The 21,309-nt window shown below is 33.6% G+C and overlaps 3 protein-coding genes and 2 pseudogenes across 3 annotated transcripts; 3 read left to right on the top strand and 2 right to left on the bottom strand.

Annotated features, from left to right (window-relative positions):
* Positions 1-373: 373 nt before the first annotated feature.
* On the top strand, positions 374-3,388 carry LOC128394171 (protein obstructor-E-like). The gene is made up of 5 exons (XM_053354439.1): positions 374-534; positions 667-912; positions 1,688-1,876; positions 2,133-2,295; positions 2,769-3,388. Exons 1-5 carry the CDS (start codon positions 492-494, stop codon positions 2,932-2,934), a joined length of 807 nt encoding a protein of 268 aa, XP_053210414.1. The 5' UTR covers positions 374-491; the 3' UTR covers positions 2,935-3,388.
* Positions 3,389-5,042: 1,654 nt separating this feature from the next.
* LOC128394220 (toll-like receptor 3) lies at positions 5,043-10,321 on the bottom strand. Its single transcript, XM_053354511.1, is given in 2 exon segments — positions 5,043-8,212; positions 8,215-10,321. Coding segments are annotated over 2 exon segments (4,113 nt in total). The 5' UTR covers positions 9,590-10,321; the 3' UTR covers positions 5,043-5,474.
* An 812-nt stretch (positions 10,322-11,133) lies between these two features.
* Positions 11,134-13,940, bottom strand: LOC128394222 (cytochrome P450 4C1-like; annotated as a pseudogene).
* Positions 13,941-13,969: 29 nt separating this feature from the next.
* On the top strand, positions 13,970-16,424 carry LOC128394223 (cytochrome P450 4c21-like; annotated as a pseudogene).
* Positions 16,425-16,957: 533 nt separating this feature from the next.
* On the top strand, positions 16,958-20,564 carry LOC128394221 (zinc finger CCHC domain-containing protein 2-like). Its single transcript, XM_053354512.1, has 2 exons — positions 16,958-17,503; positions 17,836-20,564. Exon 2 carries the CDS (start codon positions 18,027-18,029, stop codon positions 19,803-19,805), a length of 1,779 nt encoding a protein of 592 aa, XP_053210487.1. The 5' UTR covers positions 16,958-17,503; positions 17,836-18,026; the 3' UTR covers positions 19,806-20,564.
* Positions 20,565-21,309: the final 745 nt, after the last annotated feature.

A 21,309-nucleotide genomic window follows, 5' to 3' on the forward strand; every position in this document is an offset into this window, starting at 1 on the left:
ACTACCTAAATAAAGTAACAATTAAAATAGACAATCAATCAAGCCAATTAATCATTCATCCATATACATCAACATATTATAACAAAAGTTATCATGTAGTTTTCAATTATAAGGCTGAGGCTTGATTGTTGACCCAAATTTAATGTAAAACAACAAAAATTATATAAAAAATTGAGCTTATTTTTAGCTACAATCATGATGGATCATCAGTGATATTAATAATGTAACAGGTCATTGAACATCGTTCATCAGTATTATCATCATTATCATCAGCATCATCATCTGCTCATCATCATCATCTTCATCATCACCTCCTTTTTTCACTCGAGTGAGAGATTTGAGTGAGTCGGCTCTTCAATATCATCTTCCAGTGAGCAAAATTATTCATTAACGACTTAGCTGACTAAAGAGTAACTTATATATATTGTTGTTGTTGTTTACTACTGATCATCTTAATTAGTGATTAACTTAATTGTTGTACATTTAACAATATGCATTTCACAGCAGCCATTTTGGTTTTGTTGCTTCCATTAGGTAAGTGTTGATAACTTTATACCAATGTTATTATAACTCGAAAAGTTTCGAAAACTTTTCCTTGATAGATTTTGTTTTGCTTGATTATCTTTTTTGCTAATTCTTATATCATATTTTCATGATTATCTCTAGCATGGGCTCAATCACGATCAAGTCAAACAGCTCAACAATTGTGCCGAAATAATCCTAAAGGAGGTTCACTATTCCCCCATGAAGATTATTGTGATTACTACTATGAGTGTGATTCCGCCACCGGAGATGCCGTTCTCCAGGCCTGTCCCAATGGTCTTGCCTTCGCTGGATCTAAAAGAGGTTTAATCCAAAACTGTGATTATCCTCATCGAGTTGGATGTCCAGACGGAACCCGAGTTATTGGACGTAAGTAAAACTGACCATTTACTATTTTCTACCCTTCGATCCTCCAATGCATATCCATTAATCATTTACGTTCTAAGTGATTACATGACAAGAATATAATAATCATCATCAATCCTTGGATTGTTATTCGTTGACATAACAATTAGTATCATTAGAACGATGATTTACAAGAAAAAAGAACATTAAATTTATAATAATCACGATAATCGGGTGCGGTTAATTATTCTAATTGTGAGTAGTTGTTATTAACTCTCCCATTTTTGTTTATTATCAACAAATCTTCACGAACCTTTCGAACTCAGCCCACAATGAACATTAGGTCAGTGACCTAAACAAGTTTTGGCCTTAATAATAAAATCGTAAACAATGAAGATCAAGACAAATAAAAACGAAATTAAGAAAACGATAAAAACCATTACCCAAATGAAAAAGTAACGATTAAAAGGGAAAACGGTCAACAACAATAATTATTACTGTCGATAAATAAGAAAGTAAACAACGAAAACCTTATCCAGGCCAGAATAACGTCTTAATAGGTGTACACAAATTAACAATTTAAATGGATGACACTGGGTCACAGTTTCAATCAATTAACGATCAACGATTTATAAGAAAAATCAATGTTCAGGTCAAGGAAATACTTCCTTATGAGGAAGACATTTACTAATAAACTCATTTCATATCTCAGAATCAATCATCACTTTCACTCTCTTTCAATGATCTAATTAACTAATTGTTTCGTTTTCTCTCCTCTCTCTTATTATTCAATTAACAGAACAACCTCAATCAACCGAAAACTGCCATTGGCAATATGGTGTTTTCCCTCATGCCACTTCATGTACTCGATATTGGCACTGTTGGAATGGAACCTCAACAATCCAACAATGTCCATTCTCACTTCTTTATAACGACGCTCTCCACGCCTGTGACTGGCCTGATAATGTTCCTGATTGTCAGAAACACCGTAAGTTCAACTCCCCACTAAAATAATCTTTTAATTATCATCACCACCATCTTATTATAATCCATACCCTCGGGTCATCATTTTCTCTCACTCGATTATACCTTATAACTTATCGATTGATAAATTAAGACGAGAACGATTTTACTTGCGATGTCTTCCTACTTTCTATTGATGAAAATAATTCCATCTCATCTTTTCTAATAAAACTTTTCTTCCGGTTTTCGTGGCCATTTCTTTTTCTACCCTTTGTAAACAGCGATCTGTAAGGATGTGCCAAATGGTCCAGTCCCAATAGAAAAGAGTTGCGTCCGTTATTGGCTCTGCGTTGGTGGTTACCCACGACTTCAACGATGTCCCGCTGGACTTGCCGTTAATCCAACTACCTTGAGATGTGAATTAGCAACAACAGTTCCTGGATGGTAAGTAATTTATATTATTATCTAGATGAGACTTTAATAATTAATCACAATTTGGGTGTAAAGGGTCAAGTCTCTCTTTCTTTCTCTCTCTCTCTCTCTCTCGATGACCTAAACTAATTGAGTCCATACGAATTGAATTAGAATCATTGTTCACTCAATTTCAACTGTTTCCATGTTAAACAAAACGCTGATGAATCTGATTAGATACAATTCTTTGATTAGATTATACATGATAATCGTGATACTCAATGAACAATAAATAGTTCATTAGGATGATAGACACGAGATAGAGAGTCTATTCATCTGAAGATGATGTTGATCTCATTAATTGTTTCTCTCTTCGTCTTTTCATTCATTGAAATGATTGTTTACTTTTTTTTTATTTTCTTCTTCTTCACAACAACAATTAACTACCTTTTCTTTTATTCTTTTTGATTGTTATTAACTGATTGTTTTCTTTTCTTCTTACCCAGTGAACCTCCACCAACCACACCTCAACCTGATGAAGAGGAAGAAGCTCCAGCCTCAGGCAATTCAGGAAACTCAGGTAACTCCAATTCCGCTCCAAGACAACCCCAAGGGCCACTTCCACCACAATTTAGACCAAATCAATCTGGAGTCAGACAAGTTGGAAAATAATAATTTAATAGACAATTAGATTATTTAAATCTGATCAACAATCAGAAATCAACAATTAAAATGGTGACAAACAATAAACAAAAAACTAACATTGCACAAATACATTCACACCACATTCACACTACATCAACACACACACACACATACATAAAACTATTTTAATTTTAATTATGATTATGTAATAATGAGACAATCAAGATTACAATCAAATGTAAGTCCTGATTATTTAGTTAATTTTTTCCATCTAAATTTACATTTGGCTAATCTCAATTATCTCACTCACTCATTTTACATTTAATTGCAAAATCGAGTTGAGATTATATTTTTTCACAATCAAATTTAACACCAACTACTTTTTTTAATCATGTTCCCTAATCTAATTTTATATCATGTCCAATCACGACTTAAACAACAATTAAAAAAAACAATAAAAAACAATATAAAAATAATATAATCGTTATTACAACAATTAACTTTTGAACGGTCATCAGAAAAAAAATCAATCTCGTACAAGAAAACAATTTAATTTAACAATTATCTTTTTGTTGGATTGAACAATCAATAAATGACCAACAATTATGATGGGGATAAGTTAGTAATCATTACGATTAATTAACTATCATTATTATGATTACAATCGCCATGAGATTTTGTGTCGTGACAGTTACAGTCAAAAGGTTTGATTAGTTTGAATTTAAATTGACTTCCAATCATTTTATTGATTAATTGTTAATATCGCACAATCAGCGTCTCCATTAATCACTTCATTATGGTCGAATTACATTTAAACGAAACTCGATGTAAAATTTTTCGATTCTAATTGTAATTAATTGGAAGAGATTGGTGAAAATGATCTTCGTCGTTGTTTCCGTTGTTGGCATGATTGATTGATGGACTTTTTTATAGAAGTGTAATTTATTTCGTTCTGAGCCTATTCTGGATCTCGACGGAGTTTGTCATCACTCATCGAATTTATCTTCAACAAATTGATCAATAGGCCATTTTTTCGTTATTATCCATTGGTTTCGATACCGAACTTTGAGTATCCTTGAGATGCTTAAAGACCTTTGTGCAAAACACTCGACGAATTTAAATTCAGGCCTAATGTCCTTTCAAAGAGAACTAATTTCACTTCTGAACGATTTTGATCGTGCCACAGCCGATTGTCGATATTTGTTTATCTATTTCTTTTTTCTCCTCTCATTCTTTGTCAATAAGATCATTGTTCTGACATTAGCCTCTAACTTATCCGTCCATGGGTCGATCTTCATCATACTGATCAGTATAATAGTATCATTACTCACGCTGGTGAGACTTTTGAAAGGTAATTAACTTGAACCATTTCAATTTGATCTTAATTCTGTTTCCTATTTTTTACTTCAGTTTGATGAGATTCACAGACTAATAATTGTCATTGTACCAGCAAAAAAAACTCAAGTTTTCTGATAAAATCAAGGTAAATTCACTGAACGATAATCAGAATGACCTTTAATTTTTATTCAAATCGGTTGATTTTGCCATCAAATTAATCAATAACTTTCGATTTTCAGATCCTTGAAGTTTTCAATTGACTCGAAACTGTTTTAGTCGGACCTCGGATTGGTGATCTGTTCAAAATTCACAAAGATATAACAATCCACGTGAGTAATTATCATGAAAACAGTTAATTTCTGATGATTAATTACTAAATTTTATCAATATTAGTGTATCTCCTTGAAAACATAAGCACTATAATGTTACTTTTGTGTAATGTTAGACAAACAATTAACTAATTCAATGGATTTAATATCAATCGACAACAATCATTTGATGATCAACCCAAATCACCATTAAAACGCACATAAACATATAAACACAATCAACAAGCACCAACTGATCAACTAAAACTGTAAACAATCAACAACAATTAGCAAACGAAACGATTGTTATTATTATACAAATGAAAACAACTTATCCTGATCCAGATTAAGTTTGGGAGGAGAAAATTAAATCTCAATGATTTGATAACTTTCATCAGTTTGTTTACAAATTGTTCAAACGACGTAATTTAGTAATTAATTAATTACAAAAATAATACAAGGACAAATGAGGAAAGTAAATTAATAAAGTTTGTTGTTGTTTTCAATTCAATTTATTTATAAAACAAATTGAAAATTAATAGTAAATGTTTTTCATATCTACAGATGATTATAAACATACACAGAGGGACAAATACATTTATCATTAAGCCTCAAATTAATTGAGGTGAAATTAATTATCATGATAATCAACATCATCATCATCATCATCATTGGTCAACAGGTTTTCATGAATCCATGAAAAAGATGGACACAAGTGAGAGAGAACCGAGAATTATTATCAGGGTTGATTATTAATCATCTTCACGAACAAATCATCACCAGGGACTCGGGAATACTGTTGATCATTTTTGGTGAATAAATTTCATGGAAAAATAATCTCATCCTTGAAGTTTTCCGAATAGAAAACAGAACTTTTTTCTTTTCCATTGGATTTTCTTTTCTTCCATTTTGAATGGACAATTAGTGGTCAACGTGGTGATGATTATCGTCCATTTCTAGACTAATAAATTGTTCCTCTTTCAATTGATCATTTTCATCTTCTTCTTCATCTCCATCTTTTCCAATTGTCTCATCTTCCTCTGAATTGTTACCAATTACATTTAACAATTGAATCGCCACCGAGGTAACTTTACGTTCATTTGATTTTCTACCTGTTTCTTGGTCTAAATTGTTCTGTTGATTAGATTCTTCGAGTATTTCTTTCTGATCGACGATAAATTCTGTTACATTATCAACTGAATCATCTCCATTAACTGAAACACATCCACTGTCATCGATTGTAATTATACCCGAATCGTTACTCGGTAAAGATTCACGAGAAGAAGATAAAGTTTTCCTGGTAAAGGAAACATGAACTTCGTCTTTACCATAATTGTTATTAGAATTATTATTCACTGATGTTGGTATCGAATTGTTTAAATGTCCAATTGATTGTCGACGATCTTTGGTTAGCCCACCAACGTAATTCTTATAATATTGTTTAACGGTTCCATAAGGTTTAGTAAAACCCAAAGCTCGTCGTAACTTTTTCCAGAAAATTTCCTGCTCATGAAGAGATTCCGACCAAGTGAGATAAATTCTGGTCTTTAATAGGAAATGCAATTGAGGTGCAACTTTTTCCAACACTTCACTTGACATTTCTTCCAATTTGATCAGAATTAAACCTTCACGGTTTTGATCCATTAACGTATTATGGGCAAGATCAGTTTCGAAACGGCACCAAGGACTTTGAGCGAAATTATTTGAAATAATTAGAATCACTTTACGACTGTTACGAATTGACTCGGTGATACATTCACTAATCGGTCGGCCTGCGATAAAATCACGATCATAGACACACAATTTAACGTGACTTTTACCTGACGATGAGTGTTGTTGATTAGTTAACTCTGTTGATGATTGATTGTTATTGTTGTTGAATTTGATTGTTGACTGACCCTCACAATGTTCATCGGCAGGTAAATCTTCAAGAGCTGGAACTAGAATATTGAAAACCCAATCGGAATCGTTAACATTATATGAGACAAAAGCATCGTACTGATAATTGTGAAGGAAATCATCATCGACCATAGTTAGTAAATTTCGTATCGTTGTATTGTAAATAAAAGCTATTACCAGGAGGAAAACGGCCAATAAAAGTGCCGTGCATACGGTGACCATTAAGATACCAACGGAAACCCTTGAATTTGAACGGGATGAGGTTAATACGGGACAATCTTGGTAGAAAAATTTTTTAAAAACAATCGGTGGTTCGAGTGGGGATTTAGATTGGTGACAAAAATAATGTCGATCAGATCGGAGGGGATGATGGTCAAGAAGAAAATGAATGGACGTTGTATTTAGCCATTCGATGATACTTTTTGGTGGTGCCTGTGATGAGGCGAAAGCGGTTGATACAATTTCCTGCTGACGATCAACTAATTGTTGAATATGATCTTGAATTTTAGCATGATGAACTTGATTTAATTTCTTTTGCTTTTGATCTAATAGCAACAATGGTCCATCCCAATCACATTCACAATTTAACGGATTAAAAGCAAAGGATAAATTTTTCAAGTTACGAAAATCGCCCAACATTTCAGCGGTCAAATGAGTTATCTGATTAAACGAAATGTCCAAAGTCGTAATGAAACTATTTTTACCGAAAATTGTATAATTGTGCCAACTTTTGATCTGATTATGAGATAAATTGATGTGTCGCAGTTCAGTAAAATTAGCCAAAGTTGTACTATTGATCAGATCAATTAAATTAGACGACAAATCCAACAATTGAACATGTTCATGCATCCGACGCCAAATATTGAAATCATTTATATCTTCAGTGGTTAAATTACAATTAGCCAAGCGAATCATTTCAATTGCCTCGAGTCCAGCGAAAGTGTCTTCTTCTGATGACCGGACATTACCAATTAGTTGATTGTTTTCGCTTAAATCAATGTAAACAATTGATTTTAAAGGGAAAAAAGTCAAATACTCAATATTTTGTAGATTACATCCTCGAAGATGAAGTCTCTCCAATTTGTATAATCCAATAAACTGGAATCGAGTTAATTGGGTCAGATTTTTGTAACTCAGATTCAGTTCCTTCAATGAAGTGCCAACAAAAAATTTTCGAGGTATATTCAAAGGAGTATATTGATTAATCAAGTTATCAGGTTGATTAGTTTGAGATTTTCTTTCATTATCATTACCACCACCACCATCATCATCATCATCACCGTTATTGCTATCAGCATGATGATGATCATCATCATCATTCTGATTGTTACTGATTACTGACAATTTAACCTGATATCCAGACAGGTCAAGATATTCAAGTTTACGAAGCGGTTCCAATAGGTAAAGCGGTATTTCTTGGATTAAATTTCCTCTTAAACTTAATCTAATTAAATCCTCTAAACCATCAAATGTTTTCTCGTCGATTGTTTCAATTTGATTGTTGTCAATGTGTAAAACTTTCAGGTGTGGCATTGGTGGTATATCTCCCTCTCGAAGTGACCGCCAAGGTACTGAGTCCATATAAAGCTCGGTTATCGTTGTCTTACTGATAATGGTCAGTAAATCTTTAGGTACATATGAGGTATCAATTGAATGTGAAAGGTCAAGCGACACGAGTCCAATTTTAGATTGAGAATTGGAGATTGGATAATTTTGAAATGATGAATTAACCGTTAATTGTTCACTCTCGAGGTTTAACTTTTCACATTGGAAACATAGAAAGGTGCTAATATTGATTTTAAATTGTCAATTCGCAATTTAGGATTACCAGCTAAATTTAAGCTGATTATGTTTCGCAATAAAGGTGCTAATGCTAATGGGTGGATATAAGTTATATCACAATCACTTAATTGTAGGTATTTAACTTGAGTTAATCCATTAAAATCGTCTTTGTTTATCTTGAGGCCACTTTTACCACGATCATAATTGACCTTCATTCCGTTGACCTCTGGACTTTGGTGAGATGAAATTGATGATTCAATTGATGATGATCTTAATTTACTTGAATAACGATAATTAGTTGGATTATTATTTTCATCACTTTGATGATCAATTGTACTAAATGAGTATTCAGATTTAATCTGATTTTCATATTGATTCTTGGTGAGTTGAGCTCCATGTAGATGAAGATGAATCAAATTTGGTAAAATTTTATCCGAAGCTGATCTTAATATTGTGGTAAAATAATTCTGATCCCAGAATTGACCATTGCCTAGGAAAATAAGTTCCTCGAGACTTTTAAGTCCAGCAAAAGATTCTAATGCTATGATGGTCAAGTTAGAATTGTTAATTAAACTAAGATAGGAAAGTTTGGTTAATCCATCGAAAGCACGAGGTTGAAGGTTCGTCAATAGATGATTATCAATAATGTCCAAACGAATCAATTTATCTAAACGATTTGCACCAAACAGAAATTTAGTTAATTTGGTTATCCCGGTGTTTCTGACCACAAGGTGAGTTAAATTGGCCGAGAAAGCGGTCAAAGGTGACAATGGAAGCTCCTTACAATCAATTCCACCAGTAATTTGAACTTGAATGTTTGATGTATCTCGAGTGATCTCTTGATTGTTTGGTTCGCTAGTGAAACCATCGTAATATGATTTAAATGATAAAGTACAATTGTTGATGAAAATTAGACGATAAGGTGAATCAAAATCTAAACTTGGATCCAACAGGTAAGTGTCTTTGTTTCGTGATTCTCTGATTGTTAATTCTTTAGGAACTGGTTTAATTAATTTAATGTGAATGATTGATTTCTCTTTAGGCCACAATTCCTCTGATACCCAAGAATCGGACGATGAATGGTGAGGTGATGGACGAACTTGATCATCAACGGAAACGGAAGGATTTCCTAGATCGTAATTTAATATAAGTCCACTGACACCTCCAAAAATTGACAATCGTTGAGAGAGTTGATTGTTTTGGTGAGATGATGAGTTTAGGGAGCACCATTTTCTGGAATGATGATGATGACAAGATGAATGATTCCATTGGACAATTAGATCAATTAGATCAAAAATACAACTAGAAATTATCACATATAATATTAGCCTTCTCTCTTTTGATGATATTCGCATTGATTAAATTGTGGGGAATCGATTTCCACCAGGACCACATCAATGTTATCCAACGATCAACTGTAATCAAAGTACAATAATCAATTAATTGTTAAGGTGATTAGGAGGAGGGTGGGGGGAGAAAAGAGACTCTGGTCGATGTTGATGGTTAATTGTGAGGCCGAAATTGCGTTTGCAACGATTGAAACACTAACACAAACACCGAGAAAATTTCCCAAGGTAGCTGAGTTTTAATCGCTACTAGAGATGTGGAAATTGTTAGTTAATTGTTGGTAATTATGTTTATGGTGATTTAACACATGATCTAAATGAATAACAGGATTGTAGAGGTAAATTTAGAAGAGAAAATATTAATTATGAAAATAAGAATAGGACAATTAGAGAAACAAAGGTAATGAAAAGTAAAAAAAAATTGAGAAAAAAAGAAACTGGAAACATGAAGAGAGAAAATGATTGTGTAAGAGAAATTGGAAAAAAAGACAGATGAAGACAGAGAAAAGAGAGAAAGAGAGAGGAGGAAGATGGATGAGGATAATTAAGAAGGTGACAGGGGAGAAAGAGAGAGACAGAGAGAGACAGAGGTTGAGAGAGAGAGAGAGAGGAAGATAAAAGGGGAGTGTGAATCTTAATGAATTCTTATTGCGATATTATTATAAACAAGACGAGTTTCGGATTCTTTTTTTATGATTTTCTCTCTTTCATCTTCCTCGGTGAGAGAGAAATTGAATCGAGAAATTCTGAGAGAGAGAGAGAGAGAGAGAGAGAATATTTTGTTTATATGAAAGGAAAACAAAGAAAAACGATTCGATTGCGATTGCGATTCTTTTACGACGAAGAAAAATATTAAAGCGATACTTTTGATACTCGAACTGAAATTAACTTTCGAAAGTTTCTAAATGTTCATGAAACTCGGTCATGGACTAGAAACGAAAAAGAAAACAAATTTGTGTACAAAAAGAAACGAAACTTTTAAACTGATCGAACAGGAAAAAGTTAAATTGATAATTAATCGAAATTTTGATTAACAGGATAATTCCAAATTCAAATGAAATTTGATGGAAAAGTTATTAGAATAGTAGAAGAAAATTCTCTTCGATTTATCGAAAGTGATTGGTTTTTATTCGTGTTTCGATTTGTCATAATTAATTAGCTGTTCGATGTAACAATTAGTTGATCAATTGGAACAAAAGAGAAACTTTCTATCGAATGAGAATATTTTGATTCGTTTCGATTGGAAAATGATTGTTGCTAAGAAATGGAAGATAAAATTGTTTACCTTGATATTTTCTCTTCTCTTCTGCATGATAACCAAAGGTAAGAACCTTTGAATCGCTTCAGGCGAAATTGAAGAGAAATTATAATTCTAATTTTCTTCTCTTATTTTTTTTCTCTCCAATCACTGGACTGGTTTGATTAGTTAATTTTGATTGATTCGCTTTTTGTTTCATTTCGATTGTAAAATTAATTCTCCGTTGATTACGATGGATGAAAACAGTAAATATTTACATGTAAACTGATTGTGAATGGAAATGAAAAGTTGAATTTAGATATGAAAAAAGGAAGGAAACGTTTTTCGTTTGAATAATTTTATTTGAAAAGAGAAAAGGGATAAAAGACAGAGAGAGAGAGGAGTGAGAGTGAGTGAGTGAGAGAAAGAGAGAGAAAGGGAAAGGGAACGAAATGAAAAAGAGAGTAGCCCACAGAGAAGAAAAGTAACAATGGCGATTTGTACGAATTTTAGTTTGAAAAACTGATCATCATCAGGTTGAAATGTCTTCCTTATTATTGCTGTTTTCTCGTCTTTCGATCAGTATTTCAACAGGAGCTTTGGGTCGATTGACCAATTCAAAGGCATAAGGAATAGCCTCAAATGGTTTCACTGATTTGAAACGATATCTTAACAAGAGACGTGATAATATCATCTTCAATTCCATATAAGTAAACCTTTGACCCAGGCAACCTCTTTTACCACCGGAAAAGGGGAGAAAGGCAAATGGTGGTATTGATTTAATTTGATCGCCAAGGAATCGATCAGGATTAAAGACTTGAGGATCAGGATAAATTTCGGGATCTTGGTGAAGATTAAAGATGGAAAGGGTTACACATTCTCCCTTTGGAATCACATATGGACCATAGGTAATATCTTCGTCCAAAATTCGTTGAAGAAAGGGAACAGGGGGACGAATACGAAGACATTCTTTTATTACAGCTTCCGTGTAGGTCAATTGGCCGAGATCATTCCAAGAATACGGGAAAGGCACATCTTCCAATTTATCCTTCATTTCCCTGTAAACACGATCTTGAATCTCAACATGAGTTCCCAACAATTGAATTACCCATGTAAGTACAACACCCGCAGGATCGTGTCCCGCTTCAATGAAAGTGTTCACCTCGTCTTGCATATCGATCTCACTTATTTTCAATGATTCATCAGTAATTGAGTCATCTAAATGATGGCGTAAAAGGATGTCCATCAAATTGGGTCGCTTTTTGGAAGAGAAAATGTCATCCTCTGCAACGCTTGGTTTTATTGCCGTTGTTGTTGTTTTATTGTTGTTGTTGTTGTTGTTGAACCATTCGATTTGGAAGATACTTTGCAACCATTGGAATTACAATTGTTATCATTTAGGTCATTACCATTATTAATCATGTTTTCTTTTTCTTTTTCTTTCATTTTTTCTTCTTCTTTTTCTTCTTTCTTTTTCTCTTTAACAGCTCGGGATTTCCATTCATTGATGATTTGGGAAGAAAATTCGTTTATAGTATCAATGTCCTTCTGATACTCTTTTCCAATCTCAGCTCGATAAAAGATAAAATCAAACCAATAGTGAGGATTAAATAATCGAGTGATTACCCTCTTTTTTAGATTCATTATGGCACGAACATAAGATGAATTTGGAACGTTAATTGCATCCGGAGAAACTCCCAAAACGGTATCACAAACAATATCCAACGAAGCTCGAGGCATCAGCTCTTTAATATCGAAAACTGAACCAACTGAGCTTTCCAAGTATTTCGCCAATGATTCTGCATGTTTACCAACAGTTTCAACAGAATTTCGAAGATTATCAATATGGAAAGCAGGTTCCAGCATTTTCCTTCGTGATCTCCATTTACTGGGATGTTGAGTTAATAGACCAAGTCCCATTTGTGGATGCCAAAAGTAGTACACATCACCTTTCTCTAGATGTTTCGAACTAGACAAAACTAACTGAATATATCCACATCCACATTCACATTCAAATATCAAAAAAAGAAAAAGAAAAACCCAAACCAAAAAAGAGAGAAAATCAAAATATTAATTGGCGCAAATTTAAATATTCAAGTTGAGGAATGAGGAAAAAAATGGCGATACCAATGAATAGAAGGGTAGAAAAATAGAAGAACAAGACATGGAAAAGAATAGAGAAAAAATAATCAAAATATTAGAAGATCAACAAAAGAAAAGATATCATGTCAAGTATCATTTAAAAGGCGAATTTAAATGAATCCAATTGTTACAAGTAAATTTAGAGACTCACCTTAATTGATTGATAATTAGTTAAGAAAACCATAGGTTTCCAGAAAACCCAAATTAAAAAAACTCCTTCTTTTAGTGCTAATTGAGCATTTCTTTGCATAAACTGTATTTGAACTGATTAGAAAAAAAAGAAAAAGATAAGAGAAAAGAGAAAAGAATAGAACAAAAAAAAAGAAGATTAGAATGATGACCAATTAAGGTTATCACCAAGGGACAATTAAACTAAAATTTTCTTTTAAAATCGATCATTTGACTTACGTTGTTGCTCTGCAAGTTCTTCGCTTTTAAATAAGCTCGTCTTTGTTTCAACAAGATTACCGAGTAACCAGTGGCCCTTAAGGTGAGGAAATTTGGAAAAATGTTGAACAATTTTAAAACGGTTGTAAATAAATTTAATTAATCCAAGTAAAGCCAAGGTGAGTGTCAATCGAGTTAATGTCACAAGTGAACTAAATTCAATCATGATGGTGAAAAATGAAAACAATTGATGAACAAATCGCTTCCCAGTAGAGGAAATAAACAGAACAAGTGAGACCAAGGAAGCAATATGAAAAACAGAGCAACAGAATAACACAGCAAGAGAATGAAAGAAAGAGTAAATTAATTGTTGGTCAAACTAATTTATATATGTGATACTTGAGATGAAATGAGGTGATAATTAAGATGATAGAAACACATGAAACCCACGGGGTGAGATAGAGAAGTAGATGATAAAACGAACACAAGATGAAAAAAAAAGACAGATAGAAAGAGAGAGAGAGAACCTTTTGATGACCGAAAAAATAATCAAACAAGAAAAACAATCAACATGATAAGAGACTGAGAGAGAAATGGTGATGGTATTGGTTTAGAAGACAAAGATGATGGAAAATATTTGCGATAAAATAATGCGATGGTCACTTTGGTTGGCGGGTTAAAGTGGAGAGATTGGTAAAGAAGGAGGTGGTAAAGGGGATTAAGAAAAGAAGAAAAAAAAAAGAAAATTCTCTTTGTGATATATTTACATCTGTTCCTCTGTTCCTCTGTTTTTGAACTCACTCTGTTTATTTCCTCTACTGGGAAGCGATTTGTTCATCAATTGTTTTCATTTTTCACCATCATGATTGAATTTAGTTCACTTGTGACATTAACTCGATTGACACTCACCTTGGCTTTACTTGGATTAATTAAATTTATTTACAACCGTTTTAAAATTGTTCAACATTTTCCAAATTCCTCACCTTAGGGCCACTGGTTACTCGGTAATCTTGTTGAAACAAAGACGAGCTTATTTAAAAGCGAAGAACTTGCAGAGCAACAACGTAAGTCAAATGATCGATTTTAAAAGAAAATTTTAGTTTAATTGTCCCTTGGTGATAACCTTAATTGGTCATCATTCTAATCTTCTTTTTTTTTGTTCTATTCTTTTCTCTTTTCTCTTATCTTTTTCTAATCAGTTCAAATACAGTTTATGCGAAATGCTCAATTAGCACTAAAAGAAGGAGTTTTTTTAATTTGGGTTTTCTGGAAACCTATGGTTTTCTTAACTAATTATCAATCAATTAAGGTGAGTCTCTAAATTTACTTGTAACAATTGTATTTATTTAAATTCGCCTTTTAAATGATACTTGACATGATATCTTTTCTTTTTTTGATCTTCTAATATTTTGATTATTTTTTCTCTATTCTTTTCCATGTCTTGTTCTTCTATTTTTCTACCCTTCTATTCATTGGTATCGCCATTTTTTTCCTCATTCCTCAACTTGAATATTTAAATTTGCGCCAATTAATATTTTGATTTTCTCTCTTTTTTGGTTTGGGTTTTTCTTTTTCTTTTTTTGATATTTGAATGTGAATGTGGATGTGGATATATTCAGTTAGTTTTGTCTAGTTCGAAACATCTAGAAAAGGTGATGTGTACTACTTTGGCATCCACAAATGGGACTTGGTCTATTAACTCAACATCCCAGTAAATGGAGATCACGAAGGAAAATGCTGGAACCTGCTTTCCATATTGATAATCTTCGAAATTCTGTTGAAACTGTTGGTAAACATGCAGAATCATTGGCGAAATACTTGGAAAGCTCAGTTGGTTCAGTTTTCGATATTAAAGAGCTGATGCCTCGAGCTTCGTTGGATATTGTTTGTGATACCGTTTTGGGAGTTTCTCCGGATGCAATTAACGTTCCAAATTCATCTTATGTTCGTGCCATAATGAATCTAAAAAAGAGGGTAATCACTCGATTATTTAATCCTCACTATTGGTTTGATTTTATCTTTTATCGAGCTGAGATTGGAAAAGAGTATCAGAAGGACATTGATACTATAAACGAATTTTCCCAAATCATCAATGAATGGAAATCTGAGCTGTTAAAGAGAAAAGAAGAAGAAAAAATGAAAGAAAAAGAAAAAGAAAACATGATTAATAATGGTAATGACCTAAATGATAACAATTGTAATTCCAATGGTTGCAAAGTATCTTCCAAATCGAATGGTTCAACAACAACAACAACAACAATAAAAACAACAACAACGGCAATAAAACCAAGCGTTGCAGAGGATGACATTTTCTCTTCCAAAAAGCGACCCAATTTGATGGACATCCTTTTACGCCATCATTTAGATGACTCAATTACTGATGAATCATTGAAAATAAGTGAGATCGATATGCAAGACGAGGTGAACACTTTCATTGAAGCGGGACACGATCCTGCGGGTGTTGTACTTACATGGGTAATTCAATTGTTGGGAACTCATGTTGAGATTCAAGATCGTGTTTACAGGAAATGAAGGATAAATTGGAAGATGCCTTTCCGTATTCTTGGAATGATCTCGGCCAATTGACCTACACGGAAGCTGTAATAAAGAATGTCTTCGTATTCGTCCCCTGTTCCTTTCTTCAACGAATTTTGGACGAAGATATTACCTATGGTCCATATGTGATTCCAAAGGAGAATGTAACCCTTTCCATATTTAATCTTCACCAAGATCCCGAAATTTATCCTGATCCTCAAGTCTTTAATCCTGATCGATTCCTTGGCGATAAAATTAAATCAATACCACCATTTGCCTTTCTCCCCTTTTCCGGTGGTAAAAGAGGTTGCCTGGGTCAAAGGTTTACTTATATGGAATTGAAGATGATATTATCACGTCTCTTGTTAAGATATCGTTTCAAATCAGTGAAACCATTTGAGGCTATTCCTTATGCCTTTGAATTGGTCAATCGACCCAAAGCTCCTGTTGAAATACTGATCGAAGACGAGAAAACAGCAATAATAAGGAAGACATTTCAACCTGATGATCAGTTTTCAAACTAAAATTCGTACAAATCGCCATTGTTACTTCTCTGTGGGCTACTCTTTTCATTTCGTTCTTTCCTTTCTCTCTTTCTCACTCCTCCTCTCTCCTCTTCCTCTCTCTCTCTCTCTGTCTTTTATCCCTTTTCTCTTTTCAAATAAAATTATTCAAACGAAAAAAGTTTCCTTCCTTTTTTTCATATCAAAATTCAATCAACTTCAGTTCAACTTCTTCAACAATCAGCTTAGACCAAAGAGTAGACAAGAAACAACATCTATTTTATTTTGTTGGTGGGGGGATGCCTGCCAGTGTGCGGGCTACACAAGAGTGTTCTGGTAATAATTGTCTTGTCTGAGGTTCAGGTTGATTAGAGTGGGTTTGTTTGGATCTTTAAATATTTACAACATCGAACATGAACCTAAAGAATCATATGATTCGGTCTCGCGAGATGGAGCCACTAGTAGAAAGAATGGTTGATCTGTAAAAAGAAAGAGAAAAAGAAAGAGAAACACAGCAAAGTTTCTCTACTTTGCTCTCGGTTTTTCGTCTTTTCTGTTGTTTTGATCTGTTCTCTTTCTCCTTTTCTCTCTCTCACAACCATCTTCATCTCTTGTGTCTCTTTCTTTTTCACTTTCCGCTCGTTCTAATTTCCCTTTGAAATTTATTTCTTCTTTTTATCTAACTAACAATTTATTCAATTTCTTCTTTCTTTTTTCTTCTAATTTCTCTGTAATTTCAGATTCTCAAACAAACCTCTTGATTTATTTGCAATTTTTCATTTTCTCTAAAGTATAAATATCATCTCTCATTCTCTTTTTTTCGATCAAATCATCATAAAAATAAGTAATTAAGGAAATACAATTGAAAGAAATAAGTGATATCTTGTCATCTATAGAAAAAAATATAAACAATCTTTCCTTTCACCTTGTGCACAAGGGAAATTTTTGATACATTTACTGGTCCATTTTTTCTTCTCTCTCTTTCTCTCTCTCTCTCTTCTCTCTTGTGATTAAATCACCTTCTCAGTTTTCCACCTTCAAATTATTTCTCCTGTTGGTATATTTATCAATCGTTCCTTTGGTCTAGTAGATTATCCACCAGTTCTTCACACATTTCAGGTAATTATTGTTTTATTTTAATCTTTTTCTCTCTCTTTCCCTTTCACTTGTTTTACATTTTTCTCTTTCTATTTATCTTTCTTTTTTCTACTCACCGGTGCATCATCTTTTCCATGTGAATGACTAACCTTCAAAATCTCTTCCTTCTTCTTTTCCTTGGGCTTCCTTCCTTTAATTGGATGTTTCCAGTTATTTTTACCTTTCTTCTTTCTGTCTCACTCACTCACTTTTCTTCAACTTACTCACCTTATTTCCCTTTTTCAATCTTTCACTTACCAACATTTACTAACATTTCTCTGCTTTCTCTCTCTTACCCAATTTTTATTCTACAGAAATTCTCTTCTTTCTCTTTCTGGTTCAAGTGACTAAGCTCTCTCACTCACATAATAATTTCTGGTAAACAGCTACTGTTGAATAGACCTAAATAAGGAAGTTTTGTTATTTACCAAGAAAAGAAAAAAAACTGATTCTAGTTTCATCGTAATACAATCGTACTTTTTGTCTTCACTTGCTTCACATTAAAATGGTGGTTATATGTAAAGAAGATGTTTTCGACTGGTTTAAAAAACTGTCTGGTGGTAAACGTATTGAGCTAATGTGTGGCCTCCTTAACCTTTGTATACCCTTGGAGTGGAGATTTTTTGCCACTTTCCTTGAACAAGCAGCTAAACGAGATTATAATTCGCTTAAAGAAGCCGAAATTAAAGCAAATTCCTTAGAAGAATTAGAGAAACTTACTCAATTAGATTGGCTTGCTGCTGATATTGGTCCTCAACCAGATGATCATCATCATATCGGTGATGTAATCAATGGTCAACCAATGAATGGAACCATTTGTAACGGTAACTCTGTTCCAGTTAATGGTGGATCAAGTCTATCAATTCATAATGATTCTAATTCAATGGATAAACACTTAAGCTCAGTACGATCTAAGATTGTTGTTTATTTGTGTCTATTGAATTCAACAAACCGTGTTTGTGCCACTTTAGTTTACAAGGCTTTCCGAAGTCAACTTTGCCTTGAAAATATTTCTCGTCACCTATTTGGTTCTGTAATGGATACAACAACCGCAAATGGTTATACCAATGGTGGTGGCGGTGGTGGATCAACTCCAACACCAACCTGCCCTCTTAATTTGAATCCAGTTTCAAGTAAACCAGGAAATCTTCATAAAGAATCACCAACCACCGCAATGCATCACAATTTAAATCGTTCACCCAATGAACTTACTGGTTATTCTCATCTGGTTTTGGATAACAAATTTTATTCAGAAATTGTTTTACTCCATACCCTTGCCATACATCATCCAGCTTTCACTTTTGATCAACAAACTCTCCTCAGCGAACAGCTTCAAAAAGTTCAACAATGGATGGATGCTGTTATGTTCGCTGCTGCTGCCACTGCCTCAGCTAATTCGCTTTCCTCCTCAACCACACCACCAAATATCCCGGTTGTCCCACCAACCAATTCTATCACAGATTTACAACAATCTCAACTGGTCAATTTAACCAGTAAATTATCTCTTAAATCAAATTTAAATGATCATAAAACAAACTGTATACCCTTACCTAGTGAGTCAACTCTTAAAACAATCCCATCAGCTGTACCACCATCAACAATAGCACCACTATTACCACCGCCAACTTTAACAAGCACCGTTACCACACCAATAATTGAAACATCCACTGTCCTTAAAGGCCATTCACCTACTCCTGTTATAGCCACAACAAGTTGCCAAAGCTGTTCATATACATGTACATGTAGTTTTAGTAACAGTAATTCACTGGCTACAACACCTTCATCAACACCACCACCAACCTCATTATCTGGTCAACATCCAATTAATCATGTTGGTTCAGTGCAATCATCGGTTTCTGCTCAACCAACAACTATGTCAACATCTCCTATGCATCCTTACTGGTTCTATTTTCCACCACCTCCAATACCAACTCAAGCTCCTCTCATCAATGGTTACACTTCACCAGCTCAAGCAACAGAACAACTGTTTAATTATTATTACGCTGTTGCAATGGCTGCGGCAGCATCGACTTTCGGTAATTCAGCTGCAACCACAACACCTTATTGGCCTCACTTTCAAACAGCCAATGGACCGATAACTGCAAGTCCTTTCACCGGAATGCCAACACCAATAACAACCGGAGTTAATTCACTAGTTGCAGCAGCGGCAACATTTCAAACAGCTAAATCTTCAGTGGTCAGTTGTTATAATTGTGGTGCTTATGGTCATCATGGAAATGAGTGTAAACAAACAAATTTTGACGAACAAATGATTCGAAATTGAGGTTACGAGAAATTTAGACGAAAGAATATACAAAGGAATCTAAACAATTTTAGCAAACAATTTACGTTATAAATCGTGATTTTTTCTTCTCTTCTCGATCCACAAAAATCTTACTATCATAATCATCTTCATCATCTACTTTGTTTCTCATTCAAAAAGAATCAAATTGATTGGAAAAAAATAAACTTTTGGTGGGCCAATAACAGTCCAGTTGATGATATCAAGTGTCTAAACAATTGGAGTATAAAAAGTTTACCTGTTCTTTTCTCTCTTTCTCTCGCTCTTAATTTTTCATTAATATTACATAATATAATATACTTTCGCCATCACTTCCTCCGAAAATGTTGCCAACAATTCATTTATATACGGATGTGTTCCTTTTTTCAAATGATAAACTTTTTTCTTCTTTCCTCTTCTCTTGGACTGGCCAGTGCCCAGAGATAATCGATTGCTGAATCACATAATTACTGTTACTCGATTGTTTTATTCTTGATAATCAAAAACAAAGTAAATCTCTTGTTATCAAGAATAATTGTTTCTATCAAGGTTAATGAGTGAAATCAGTCCTTGTCACCATATCTCTCTCTCAACTTACATCATCAACATTGCTTCTATTACTAATCTTTAAAAGCACCTACACTACCACACACACTTCATTATCACAATGTCATCATCTTTATCATCATCCACATTTACACACATCAAGTCCATCTCTAATCACATAAAAACTATAATTACAGAGAAATTGCAACCCGAAAATTACCTGGATCAACTTTATTGTTTTCTTCTATCAGATCTAATAATGGTGCTATTCGATTGCGTTCTCTCTCTCTCTCTCTCTCTCTCTCTCTCTCTCTCTCTCTCTCTTTCTTTATCTCTATTGACAATGTTTAGTTAATTCTTGTTTTCAATTATAATTCATTAATGTTCATTTTATCTTTCAAAGAAAATCTCCTTTTCACTCCCTCTCTCTCAACCTTTTACTTGAATCACAATGTTATTGCAATAGTGTAAAATATGACTTTTAACGTTCACAATATTTACACATTTCTAGTCTCCTACTTTTCCCTCCTCATCACAATCCTCTATCTCTCTCTCTCTCTCTCTCTCTTAATTTCGTTCAAGACTTACAACCGTTTTCTGTCTTTATTTGAAAATATTTATTATTTTAATTCTCAAACCACCAACTGTATACACAAAGAGCTTTCTGTCAACAACCACATCTTGGTAGGAAAGAAAAGCAATGTTTCACTTGGCTGATTCTTCATGAACTTGGAATCCCTTTGGATTATCAACGGAGAAAAAGCGCCAGCACTTATGACCACTATATCCCTAAGGAAAATCAAGGAAATAAAATAAAAGCAAAACCACCGAAAAATTTTGTCAAGATTAAAGGTCAACTCCTTTTGTCGTGTGTTTGGATCCATGTTGCCCCTTTCTTTGGATAAAACCCATTCACTAATGATGAATATCCATAAACTCAAATGAAATTTGATTAATCTCT

This window comes from Panonychus citri, unplaced genomic scaffold (genome assembly GCF_014898815.1).
Source record: "Panonychus citri isolate SS breed McGregor unplaced genomic scaffold, ASM1489881v1 Contig00139, whole genome shotgun sequence".
NCBI classification, from domain to species: Eukaryota; Metazoa; Arthropoda; class Arachnida; order Trombidiformes; family Tetranychidae; genus Panonychus; species Panonychus citri.

Bases quoted from the DNA above. Each gene is read 5' to 3' on its own strand.
- LOC128394171 (XM_053354439.1), top strand. From the start codon at position 492: ATGCATTTCACAGCAGCCATTTTGGTTTTGTTGCTTCCATTAG. The intron at 535-666 runs GTAAGTGTTGAT...GATTATCTCTAG, and splicing joins GGTTTTGTTGCTTCCATTAG to CATGGGCTCAATCACGATCA. The intron at 1,877-2,132 runs GTAAGTTCAACT...CTTTGTAAACAG, and splicing joins TCCTGATTGTCAGAAACACC to CGATCTGTAAGGATGTGCCA.
- LOC128394221 (XM_053354512.1), top strand. From the start codon at position 18,027: ATGGTGGTTATATGTAAAGAAGATGTTTTCGACTGGTTTAAAAAACTG.